A 14073-nucleotide genomic window follows, 5' to 3' on the forward strand; every position below is an offset into this window, starting at 1 on the left:
CATTCAACCGCACTAGTCAAGACAGTGTTATTACGTGAAGATGCGGGAATTTAGCGCTGTCTACGGGTGTAGTAACGAGCAAACAAAGCACAAAGGCAGAACATTTCATAGTGTTATTAAGTTTTTTTCTGTTTTTTGTATGTTCTGAACTTTTGTGCTAATCAGGTAACGTTATTGATGATAACAGTCACATACTGCATTCACCATACGGCAAAGCAGCTCCAACTCGCACTAAACACTCGGCTTATGCTAGTTTTGTTGAATAAAATCAGCAAACAATGCAAAAGAAATATGACAACGAGATGCTGCGCTGCCAGAAACTTGTATTATTGTCGGCTAGTGAAAGAGTTGTTCATAACGGAGATTCATTCACAAACGAATCGCTCCCTCCGTCAGTATGAGAAGTGAAAGCACGAGAGGAGCTGTGTTTCAGGACATGATTAGATCAAATTTAACAGGGAGGGTGGATAGTACATTTCTTTACACACAAACACAAGCTTTTTGTCAGGAATGCCCGTGCGATCACTGATCCATCAATGTAGAAAAGTCAGGAAAACTCCCGATCATAGATATATGTGTATATCCCTGGCTTTGGATGGCCACAGTCCTCCACTGTACCTTGATCCCGCATTCATTTCAAAGGAGCGCCATCCTGTAGCAAGATGGCTGCGCTATTGACGCATTCCGTGATAGACAGACAAATGGATGGATAGATTTGCCATAGACATATACACTAGATATCACGTACGGACCCTGAGCATGCGTCAATAGCACCGCCACATTTTTGCAGGACTCTCAGGTCATTGTCATTCAACCGCGCTAGTCAAGACTAAAGCAAATGTGTAGATGCTGGACTTTAGCGTTGCATTTTCCCCAGTTATGACTTTTTTTTGTATGTGATTGTAATCACATTTCACAAATAACTATGATTTTTATTGTTATAAAACCATATTGTACCCTTTTAGCAATTTCCCATTGAGTAAATGTAAAATAAAAATGTTTTAAATGCATTTTAAATATGGCATAACTCCATTTTGTCAAATATTAATAAAAAATAAAATCCTCAAAATTTGAAAACAAATATTTACATTGATGAAAAATCCTAATAGACTAATGTAATAGATTAAAAAGCACATTTAATATCTAAAATACCAATATTAATAGTAGATGGAACTTATTAAAATGCATTTAAATTTATAAACCATCATCATGTATGAAACTTGTGTACTTATTTAAATCAAAACAACATTAAACCATGCTCTGATAAGTATAAAAACATTACCATACAGTAACAAAATCCAACATGAACACAACTGTGTTATTCTATCAGTGTGTGTGTGTGTGTGTGTGTGTGTGTGTGTGTGTGTGTGTGTATAACCGTACAAACACTCCAGACACACAGTGAATCAGAAATTCTCTCCATCAATATTGCTTCTTTTATTATTGGTCCATAATTTATACAGGACGGGACCGAGTTTGACTTCCTGAACATCAGAGATCGAGCCGAGAGGTAGAAAAACCCCTTCAGAAAAACACTAAAAACCCTGAAAGAAAAGCAAACACATGACTTTAGCAGATTAGCACACAGGGAAAGATTATACAATGCATGAGAAAACAGTTTGCAGTCTTTTAAATAAGAATGAAATGTTGTTTTAATGGATTTATTCTGAATCATGTGACATAATAAAATTAAATAATCTTATAAAAATATATTTATAAAATAAGACAGATAAACAGACAGACAGATAGATATACAGACAGACAGACAGACAGACAGACAGACAGACAGATAGATAGATAGATAGATAGATAGATAGATAGATAGATAGATAGATAGATAGATAGATAGATAGATAGATAGATAGATAGATAGATGGACAAACGGATGAATGGATGTATAGACAAACAGACAGACAGATAGACAGACAGATAGATAAGACAGACAGACAGACAGACAGACAGACAGATAGACGGATAGACAGACGGACAAATGGACAGACAGACGGACGGATGTATTGATAGACAGACATATAGCTAGATAGATACACAGATAGACAGACAGACAGACGGATGGATATATAGACAGACAGACAGACAGACAGACAGACAGATAGATAGACAAACGGACAGACAGACAGACAGATAGATAGACAAACGGACAGACAGACAGATGGATAGACAGACAGACGGACGGACAGATAGATAGACAGATAGACAGATAGACAGATAGATAGATAGATAGATAGATAGATAGATAGATAGATAGATAGATAGATAGATAGACGGACAAACGGACAGATGGTAGGATAGATGGATATATAGACAGACAGACAGACAGATAGATGATAATCTTGTAATATTAGTTGTAAAACTCAGTGAGCTGCTCATGTTAAATTCTTAACACTTTTCCAGTCAATTGTTTGTTTTTCATGTATGAAAGGACAGAAACGCACCTCACAGAAGCGCTGCAGGCGGTCAGATTTTATCGATGCCCAGCTCCTCTGGCGTGGAGATGCCCAGCTCCTGCAGTGTGGGCTTCAGCTCCTGGATCACGTACGGGTAGATCTCCTTATGAGGACCAGACTTATCCTGACAAAACACACAACAGCAGAGCCGTGAGGATGAGCATGAGCTTAAAGGAGACGAGATATAAAGTGCGTCTCTTTTGTCTCTAGAGCAGGGGTGGGCAAACATGATCCTGGAGGGCCGGTGTGCTGTGTAGTTTAGCTCCAACACTAATCAAAAACACCTGAACATGATAATCAGTGTCTTCATGATCACTAGAAATCTATAAGCAGGAGTCCATTCTTCTTACATGGATTACTCAACTAGCTGGATTTGGATGTTGACACGATCGCATATGAAATGGCGCAGAATAGTGCATAAGTATGTTATGTGGGACACAGCTAAAGTAATTTTAAGACTTTCTAAGACCCTGAGGGCACCCTGTGCTAATTATAAAGGTTTAATTCACTTTATAGATGAAAACCCAGTGTAAAGCATCAGCTGTTCTTCTCGGTGAGTGTTTCTCACCTTGACGGCCTCTAGGATGCGGATGGCACTGGCCAGATCATTGAGCCGCCTGCAGGCCCGCAGAGCAGAGTCCAGGATCTTGGGCTCCGGAACCAGATCATACCCGATCAGAGTGTTCATCCCTGCAGAGGAGGAGCAGAGCATGAGAGAGTTAATATAATGAAATGTGTGGTTGAAGTGGTTGAGACACAACTGTGAAGCACTGTCTTCAACAATGATCATAATCAGAGATATCTCCTGATCATCAGATATTTACATAAGACGTGACAGACTTCCATCACAGAAATAAACAACACTTCACTATATACTCACATAGAAAACTGATGATTTACACTGTGATTATATTGGTAATTTTGATCAAGAGACATTACAGTACTTTACTTACAACTGGATAAATCTCATAAAAGGTGTGTGTGTGTGTGTGTGTGTGTGTGTGACCTTTGCGCAGCTCCCAGGCATCCAGGTCTGGTTTGCTGAAGTACGTCACCCAGCGGGAGTCAAACTCTTCATCTGTCTCCACTTTAGCATGGGAGTAACATCTGACAGCCAGAGGAGCTGGAGAACACAGCGAACACACATTCAGAGAGAAAATAATAATAAAGTGTGTCCATTTTCCCCATGACCACAACTCATTTCTTTAACAAGAACCATATTAAAATCCATATGTAAAAAGCACAGCCTGGAGTATTTTAATGATATACTCAATAACAATCATCTGAAATCTGTATTCTTTGTCAGTGTCCTTCAAAACACTAAGTTTTACACATCTGACAGAATATTACATTAGAAAAAACTTATTTTAATAAGCACAGACCATTATAAGTGTGCTGTTTAATTTACAACCGAGCTCTGCAGAAGAGCATCTCTGAACACACAACACAGATATACATCTGGGTGGAGTTTGCATGTTCTCCCCATGTTGGTGTGGGTTTCCTCCGGGTGCTCCGGTTACCCCCACAGTCCAAACACATGCGCTGCTCTAGGGGAATTGGGTGGGCTAAGTTGTCCGTGGTGTATGTGTGTGAATGGGAGTGTATGGGTGTTTCCCAGTGATGACTTGGAGCCAGAAGGGCATCCGCTGTGTAAAACATATGCTGGATAAGTTGGCGGTTTATTCTGCTGTGGTGACCACTGATTAATAAAGGAACTAAGCCAAAAAGAAAATAAATAAATGAACAAATAATAATAGAAAATCTTGAATCTGAGGATTAAAAAAACAAAATCTAAATATGGTGAAAAACACCTTTAATATTGTACAAATTAAGCTCTTAGCAATAAAGGATATAATCAGAAAATAAGTTTTGATATATTTAATTATGAAAATGTACAGAATGTGTTCATGTAACATTATATTTACTTAATATGCTGTTTATGTTGGTAACACTTAGGAATAATGGTTTATTAGTTAATGTTAGTTTAGGTATTTACTAATATTAACCAAGTAGGAAAAATCTTAAAAAGAATTTATTAATCACAGTTTAACATTTAAAAATGCACTATTAAAATTAAAAGTAGTGCTTGTTAACATTAGTCAACATGAACTTGCAGTATTATACTTAATACCATTAGCCAACGTTAACAAAGATGAACAAATACTATAACAAATGTATTATTGTTTGTTCATGTTAGTAAATGCATTAACTTATGAACCTTCTTTTTAAAGTGATGCCATTTATTTGACATTAAAATGTATTCATTAAGTTTGACTCACTGAGTGTGTTGCTGGCTATTGGCAAACCTGTGCAGCTTAATCAGAGTCACCAATGAAAATCCGTCCAGCACGTGACCTGTCGCAGGTGTGACTGAAGGTTGAGGTTCAGTGTGTGTCTGTGTGTGTGATGTGGGTCAATACAAGGACAAACACGCACATAAAAACAAATAAACACTCACAACAGCACAATCTCCTCAATCACACACACACACACACACACGCGACTGAATGCAGTAAATCAATGAGAGCTCAATGACACTGTCGGCGCGCTGCGGATCAGTGTGAGAGAGTGAGTAAATTGAGAAACTTCAGCATCAGTGTGTGTGTGTCTGTGTATTTTATTACCTGTCTGAGCGGCTCTGGTTCGGCTCAAACCGAGAAAACCGCGAAGAACCGCCGCTGAAATCATCCTGAAGCTCCGGTGACCGATCAGAGAAAACTGCAGGACACGGCGCGCGCTGATGACGTCTGACGCGCAGCGGCATGATGCACTAGAGTAGGGCGGGCCCATAGATATTTCTTATATACATTTTTGACAATGCTGTGCCATTGGGATGATTATGTTTATAATACTTTTATGCCGTTTAGCTTATTTTATATTTATTATATGGCTATTTCTGTTAATATTTATATTTTAAAACATGGTATTCAAGGGCTAGTTCACCACAAAAATGAACATTTACTCACTATTTACTCTCACTCAAGTGCTTCCAAACCTTTATAAGTTTCTTTCTTCTGTTGATCACAAATGAAGATATTTTGAAGAAAGCTGAAAACCGCTAATCATTGACTTCTATAGTAGGAAAAACAAATACCATGGAAGTAAATGGTTTTCAGCTTTCTTCAAAAACTCGATTTTGTTTTGAACAAGCGCAGGCTGAGTACATGATGATAGGATGTGCAGTTTTGGTTGAACTGTCCCTTTAATTTAATATTTTATTAATTAAAAATTTTTACATTTATAAAATATATTTATTATTTCTTCTTATAATAATTATTTGAATTTTTGGTTGATAACAACTATTTTCCTTCTTTTACTTTTTTACGCTTAATTAAGCTTTTTTGGAACGGTAAACGTGTATTATTCGGTGTTATTCTGCTGTCTGTGTTGTACATGCAGCGCTGAAGCGCCAGATGGCGGCAGAAACACAGAAACTCGCGGGAAACGCGGGCAGTGACGTCACTCGCTGTCCAATTACATTACAGCGATTGACTTTAGTTGGTCCTTTTGTGTGAATGCTGATATTCAGGAGTTTTGGAGTAATGATGATTTTTTCGTTAAGGTGAAGATTCTACCAGAATTCAGACCCCACAAAAGAAAATAATGTTTTTTTTTAAATAAATGTAATTTTTTTTTTTTTGAAAATTTTACATTCACAAATGTAAATTCTCTAATTGTAAACCTGACTTTGCGATCTTCTTAAAATATATAGAGAATTAATTAATTTTCTTTTCAGCTTAGTCTTAGTATTTAACCGTGAACTTATCCAGCATTTGTTTTACGCATAGATATAACCTTCCAGCTGCAACCCATCATTGGGAAACACCCACACACACTGATTCACACTCCTACACTATGCACAAGTTAGCTTACCCAATTCCCCTATCGCACATGTGTTTGGACTGTGGGGGAAACCGGAGCACCCGGAGGAAACCCACACCAACACAGAGAGAACATGCAAACTCCACACAGAAACACCAACTGACCCAGTCGGGATTCAAACCAGTGACCTTCTTGCTGTGAGGACACAGTGCTAACCACCGAGCCACCATGATGGCCTATATATTATATTATATTAGATAATATTATGTTAGATTTTAAGATGATACATTTTATTGTAGTTGCCGCACCAGATAAAATTGACAAAAATGACAAATATTTGTCAAAATTTAATTTAGAATTATAAACAAAATATTTTTGATGCGTGTGTGTGTTTACATTATTCCATATATAAACATTAATTAATAGTATACCAAAAATAAATACAAAAAAACTTTGTAGTTTTAAGAAATCGTTTTATTTTAAGTTGAGTATTTAGGAAAACAAACTCAATTGTGGCTGAAAGAACTGCAGTTGCTGCAGATTTGATAGCATCACACAGTTGCTGCAGATTTGTCGGCTGCACATCCATGATGCCAATCTCCCGTTCCACCACATCCCAAAGCTGCTCTATTGGATTGAGCTCTGGTGACTGTGGAGGCCATTTGAGTACAGTGAACTCATCGTCATGTTCAAGAAACCAGTCTGAGATGATTGAGCTTTATGACATGCTGCGTTATCCTGCTGGAAGTAGCCATCAGAAGATGGAGACACTGTGCTCATAAAGGGATGGACATGGTCAGCAGCAATACTCAGGTAGGCTGTGGCGTTGATGCTCAATCGGTACTAATGGACCCAAAGAAAATCTCCCCCACACCATTACACCACCACCACCAGCCTGAACCGCTGATACAAGGCAGGATGATCCATGCTTTCATGCTGTTGAGGCCAAATTGTGAGTCGAGCATCTGAATGTGTCAGCAGAAATGGAGACTCATCAGAGCAGCAACGTTTCTCCAATCTTCTATTGTCCAGTTTTGGTGAGTCTGTGTGAATTGTAGCCTCAGTTTCCTGTTCTTAGCTGACAGGAGCGGCACCCGGTGTGCTCTTCTGCTGCTGTAGCCCATCCGCCTCAAGGTTGGACATGTTGTGTGTTCAGAGATGCTCTTCTGCAGAGCTCGGTTGTAACGAGTGCTTATTTGAGTTACTGTTGCCTTTCTATCAGCTGGAACCAGTCTGGCCATTCTCCTCTGACCTCTGGCCTCATCAACAAGGCATTTGCGCCCACAGAACTGCCGCTCACTGGATATTTCCTTTGTCGGAGCATTCTCTGTAAACCCTAGAGATGGTTGTGCGTGAAAATCCCAGTAGATCAGCAGTTTCTGAAATACTCAGAGCAGCCTGTCTGGCAGCAACAACCATGCCACGCTCAAAGTCTCTTAAATCTCCTTTCTTCCTCATTCTGATGCTGCCATGTGATTGGCTGATTAGACATTTACGTTAACGAGCAGTTGGACAGGTGTACCTAATAAAATGGCCAGTGTGTGTGTGTGTGTGGTTGCAAGGCAAAATAATATTTAAAAAATTCTAATCACATCAAAAATACTATTAAAATGATATGTCAAATGAAATTTAAAGCTCTTTATCTTCATGATATTTTTACGTAAATATAATGTGACACTATATGCTCCGCCTCTAAAATGTGTTTACTCTTCACATGACGTCATCAATTCCTCTTAACTATGAAACAACGTCATTTACAGACACCTTTATTACATGTGCTGCCACAATTACAAATGTTCAGTCGAAATCTAAAGCATCAACACACACACACACACACACTGACACAACAGGAAGTGCTTCTTCTGTTCATTCTGCAGGATGATTTCAGGTCATTAGCGCTTTCAAATATTCCTACAATTATCTGCGATTTCCTCCTGTTTGGACTGTGTCCTCCTCTCAGGCATTAATCAGAGCTTGTTTGATGTGTGTAATCCGCTAATATTGTTCAGTGCGTAAACTCTGCCAGGCTTTTATTCAACGGACATTATCGTGTCTCACAGCTTTGACTCCAGCACTGCAATTACACCCTCAACTGCTCCCATTAATTCAACATGCAGGAATGAAGGAGAGAGAGAGAGAGAGAGAGAGAGAGAGAGAGAGAGAGAGAGAGAGAGAGAGAGAGAGATAGAGAGAGGGAAAGATGGAGAGAGGGAGTTTGAAATGTAAAGACTTTTAATACAAAATAACCTATTTCATTGATTCTTCATTCTTATAGGTTAAATTACAAAATAAATATTTAAAAAATATATATAAATAAAAATCTAAAATATTTTTAAAGAGTTGACGTTAACAGAGTTGACAATAACCGAGTTGATGATAATATAGTTGACAATAACAGTTGACGGTAACAGAGTTATCGATAATATTGTTGAAGATAACAAAGTTAATGATAATATAGTTGACAATAACAGAGTTGACGATAACAGTTGATGATAATATAGTTGATAACAGTTGACGGTAACAGAGTTAATGATACTATTGTTGACGATAACAGAGTTAATCAAAATATAGTTGACAAAAACAGAGTTGATGATAATATAGTTGATAACAGTTGACGATAACAGAGTTAATAATAATATAGTTGACGATAACAAAGTTGACGAAAAAGGAGTTGATAAAACTTGAAGATAAATTTGACAATAACAAAGTTGACAATAACAAATTTGACAATAACTAAGTTGACGATAACGGAGTTAATGAAAATATAGTTGACAAAAACAGAGTTGATGATAATATAGTTGATAACAGTTGACGATAACAGAGTTAATAATAATATAGTTGACGATAACAAAGTTGACGAAAACGGAGTTGATAAAACTTGACGATAAATTTGACAATAACAAATTTGACAATAACAAAGTTGACGATAACGGAGTTAATGAAAATATAGTTGACAAAAAGAGAGTTGACCAAAACAGAGTTGATAAAACTTGATGATAAAGTTGACAATAACAAAGTTGACAATAACAAATTTGACGATAACAAAGTCGACGATAACGGAGTTAATGAAAATATAGTTGACAAAAACAGAGTTGATGATAATAGAGTTGAAAACAGTTGACGATAACAGAGTTAATAATTATTTAGTTGACAATAACAGAGTTGACGAAAACAGAGTTGATAAAAGTTGACGATAACAAAGTAGACAATAACAAAGTTGACGATAACAAGGTCGACGATAATGGAGTTAATAATAATATAGTTGGTGATAACAGAGTTGATGATAATATGGTTGATAAAAGTTGACGATAACAGTTGACAATAACAAAGTTGACGATAACAGAGTTAATCAAAATATAGTTGACAACAGTTGATAATAACAGTTCATAAAAGTTGACAATAACAGTTGACGATAACAGCATTGATGATAACTGAGTTAATGATAATGTAGTTGACAAAAACAGAGTTTATGATAATATAGTTAATAACAGTTGACGATAACAGAGTTGACAAAAACACAGTTAATGATAATGTAGTTGATAAAAGTTGACGATAACAGAGTTAATGATAATATTGTTGGCGATAACAGAGTTGACGAAAACAAAGTTTATTATAATATAGTTAACAATAACAAAGTTTATGATAATATAATTGACGGTAACAGAGTTGATGATAACAGGGTTAGTGATAAAATAGTTGATAAAAACAAAGTTTATGATAATATAGTTGATGATAACAGAGTTGTTGAAAACAGTTGATGATAACATAGTTGACAATAACAGTTGATGGTAACAGAGTTAACAATAATATAGTTGATGATAACAAAGTTAATGATAATAGAGTTGACAATAACAGAGTTGACGATAATATAGTTGACAATAATAGAGTTGACAATAACAGAATTGACTATAACAGAGTTGATAATAATGTAGTTGATAATAATATAGTTGACAATAACAAACTTAACAATAACAGAGTTGACGATAAAATTGTTATGACAATAGAGTTGATAATAACAGAGGTGATGATAATAGAGTTGGCGATAATATAGTTTATGATAACAGTTGGCGATAACAGAGTTCACGATAGCAGAGTTTACCATAACAGAGTTGACAATAATATAGTTGACGATAAAAGAGTTAGCGATAACAGAGTTGACGATAACAGAGGTGACCTTAACAGAGCTGACGATAACAAAGTTGACAGTAATATAGTTGACGATAATAGAGTTGACGATAACAGAGTTGACAATAATCTAGTAGACGATAACAGAGATGAGAACACCAGAGTAGATGATAACAGATGACAATAACAGAGTTGATGATATCAACAATCCTCTGTATGTGATTGTAAAGCCTTGTGTATGTTCGGTACTTTGGCCAGCTTTGCTGTGATAAATGTGATATATAAATATATTTATATGTTGGAACACACCGTCTGGTCCCCCTTTTTAAAAGTGTGTGTAAAGTTTGATGTGTGTAATCAGAACACACATATTAATAATAGTGTAAAGTTTGTTTTATCACAATACAAATGTTTGGCATACATCATCTGAATGTATACAGAAATAAAACTGTAAAGGCGGGTCTTTGTATTAAATAAAATAATCAAATAACATGGTAAATAAATAAAGTGCAACATAATCAACATGTTAAAGTGTATTTTAGGATGTTTGCCCCCCAAAAAGCTTGAAAGTCAGTAACTCATTATATGAAAATGAACAGTGGATGAAAACAGTGTGCCTATAGTTTCCTGGCTTAAAAAATAGAGAATAAAATGAGTGCAGACACTAAGACAATTCCACTGTGTCCACCTGTGTCTGTTTCACCATATTTTGGCTGATGTCTGTAAGACCCAGTTAAAGTCTGTCAACCTAAAGCATTTTACCAGACTTGATTATACGCTGGATGGTTTTTACAGTCCAACTGGACAATGATCAGAACTGTGTGAAAGTCCGTCGCATTGCTCATATTTTCATTCCATTTCCTTTGCAGTTACTATTATATGAAATGAAAATGGTTTGCATAATTTCCAGAACATCCCTTTTGTGGACGTTCACATTCATTTCCTCTGAATGCATAATCAATCTGTGTGTTATTCTTCTGACAGATCCGGTTTGTGAGGCTCTGGTCCGTCCGGTGCGCAGAGAACGGGGCCCGACTGCAACATCAGCCTAGTAAATATTCAATTTAAAGGATCCCCAGATAAGAGTGTCTGAAAAACGGAGGCAGCGGCCATTCTTCTTGATAAGAAAAGACGCCGGCATCTGCAGAGGGAGAGATAGTGAACTCCTACAACAGCAGAGAGAGTGTGTGTGTGTGTGTGTGGGAGAGAGAGAGACTTACAAGTTTACAATTCATGCACCCGGTGCAATGCGGTGCCAGATGTGGTGCAAGTGCTTTTTGCTAGTTTCAGACCAGCGCAGGTATCGTTATCACATTTTGCGCAACGTTGCTTAAATATCAAATATATTTGCGCCTATCTGTGTGCTTATAGGCGTGCTGGTCTGAAAAGTACGCATGTTAAGGCATATCGTTGGTGCTATTTTGAGGAAACTGTAATAGACTTCGACATCAATCAAGTAAAAGCTGCTCTAAAGTCAATGGCGCAGAGTTTTATATGATATTTTTAGAGTGCGTTAGTGATATGTGCCTATGCAAGGCCAAAACGCATGAACACATTGCTTATTACACACACAGGGATGCACAGCACAACACAAATATCTTTCAGCACGTTACTCATTCACACCCTTAATCATTCATTTTCCTTCAGTTTAGTCTTTATTTCAGAGGACATCACAGTGGAATGAACCGCCAATTATTCCAGCATATGCTTTACACAGTGGATGCCCTTCCAGCGGCAACCCAGTACTGGAAAACACCCATACACACATTCACACACACACACGCTCATACACTACGGCCAATTTAGGTAACCGGAGCACCCGGAGGAAACCCACGCCAACACGGGGAGAACATGCAAACTCCACACAGAAACACCAACTGACCCATATACATTTAAACATTTTTTTAACATAAAAAGTTTGCTCTTATTAAAAAAATTATGTTATTATTTAAAGTAACTACAGGCGTCAGTGATATGCACTTATAGGGGTCCAAAAGGCATGTACACACTGCTTATTACACACACAGGGATGCACAGCAGTACACAAATGTATTTAAATAGGAAAAATTAAAGGAATAAAATGTAAACAACCACATAAATATAAAAAAAACTTTCTACCTCCAGCAAATAGGCACTCAACACAACTGAGGTCTGCAGAAGAGCATCTCTGAACCTCTGAACCTTGAGGCGGATGGGCTACAGCAGCAGAAGAGCACACCGGGTGCCGCTCCTGTCAGCTAAGAACAGGAAACTGAGGCTACAATTCACACAGACTCACCAAAACTGGACAATAGAAGATTGGAGAAACGTTGCTGCTCTGATGAGTCTCCATTTCTGCTGACACATTCAGATGCTCGGCTCACAATTTGGCCTCAACAACATGAAAGCATGGATCATCCTGCCTTGTATCAGCGGTTCAGGCTGGTGGTGGTGGTGTAATGGTGTGGGGGAGATTTTCTTTGGGTCCATTAGTACCAATTGAGCATCAACGCCACAGCCTACCTGAGTATTGCTGCTGACCATGTCCATCCCTTTATGAGCACAGTGTCTCCATCTTCTGATGGCTACTTCCAGCAGGATAACGCAGCATGTCATAAATATTTCCAGTACCTTGTTGAATCTCTGCCATGAAGGATTATGGCAGTTCTGAAGGGAAAAGGGAGTCTGAAGGTATACCTAATAAAGAGGCCGGTGAGTTTATATTCAGGTAAGCAGACACACTAGTTAATGTTAATGCAATGTTCTGTCCTGTGCAATTACAGCTCGTACTAATGATAATTACAACATAAGCATAATATCTGACAATTTTATATGTCAGTCCACTTAAGGTCATGCATTCAACCTCCAATGAATACACAAGTAGAAGATATATTCATACAAAAAGAAAATATCATAATTATTGTTATGGAAAGACTTGGCGTATTTCCAATATGCTTCCATTGGTTTTTGGAAATCACGAATTCGATGCGATTTCAGACACAGACATATCTCAAAATTCTTAAAGCAAGGAGTATTTTCTAGACAAACAAAACATATTTTGACATATTATTTCTTAAAACAAATCACACTGTTTTGCTTGTCTGCTTGATTTAAGAATTGTGAGATATTTAGACTAGAAACTAGAGAAAAACTCTGAGTAAGAGAATCATTTGTTGCAGTGTGTGAGCTGTTAAAGCAGTGCTGTTTGATTGAGGTCAGGGATTGATCTCTCTCTCTCTCTCTCTCTCTCTCTCTGCTCGTGTCCTGCTTCTCTCCATCTGCATTTGTGCACTCAGAAGGGAATTTCAAGCGTCTGCCTAAGGCTTCAGGTCGATGTAGTGTTGACTGTGCAATGTGTGTGTGTGTGTGTGTGTGTGTGTGCTGCTGACTGTGAGATAAGACACTCTCTGATAACACCCTTCGTCTGTGACCCTCCAGAGTTTCTTCAATTTATGTGGAGCTGTAGCTAAAATCACTGGGGCCGCGGCGCCGTCATCATCATTTAGTGAGCTGGAAAAAGCAGGATAATGATGTGCCAATCTCCCACAACTCGGGCAAGACTCTCAGACAAAACCCGACTTATACTGTAGGAAAGGTGCATGCAAAAATAAAAGCCTGTCAAACAGCAGCTGTAAGATCTCTCTTCATTACATGCTCACATGAAAAGTTCACAGTAAATAAG

The 14073-nt window shown here is 37.6% G+C and overlaps 1 protein-coding gene across 2 annotated transcripts; it reads right to left on the reverse strand.

The window, feature by feature from the left end:
• Positions 1 to 1402: 1402 nt before the first annotated feature.
• cox5ab (cytochrome c oxidase subunit 5Ab) lies at positions 1403 to 13010 on the reverse strand. Of its 2 annotated transcripts, none has more exons than NM_001305577.1 (5): positions 5090 to 5245; positions 3472 to 3588; positions 3034 to 3155; positions 2454 to 2589; positions 1403 to 1544 (listed from the first exon to the last, which is right to left on the reverse strand). In NM_001305577.1, exons 1-4 carry the CDS (start codon positions 5151 to 5153, stop codon positions 2476 to 2478), a joined length of 417 nt encoding a protein of 138 aa, NP_001292506.1. In that variant the 5' UTR covers positions 5154 to 5245; the 3' UTR covers positions 1403 to 1544; positions 2454 to 2475. The 2 variants fall into 2 exon arrangements, with proteins under 2 accessions (NP_001292506.1, XP_087147748.1); XM_087291622.1 differs by lacking the exon at positions 5090 to 5245 and adding an exon at positions 12594 to 13010 and having other exon boundaries at positions 1414 to 1544; positions 3472 to 3923.
• Positions 13011 to 14073: the final 1063 nt, after the last annotated feature.

This window comes from Danio rerio, chromosome 18 (assembly GCF_052040795.2).
Source record: "Danio rerio strain M-AB ecotype USA chromosome 18, GRCz13ab, whole genome shotgun sequence".
Lineage (NCBI taxonomy): Eukaryota > Metazoa > Chordata > Actinopteri > Cypriniformes > Danionidae > Danio > Danio rerio.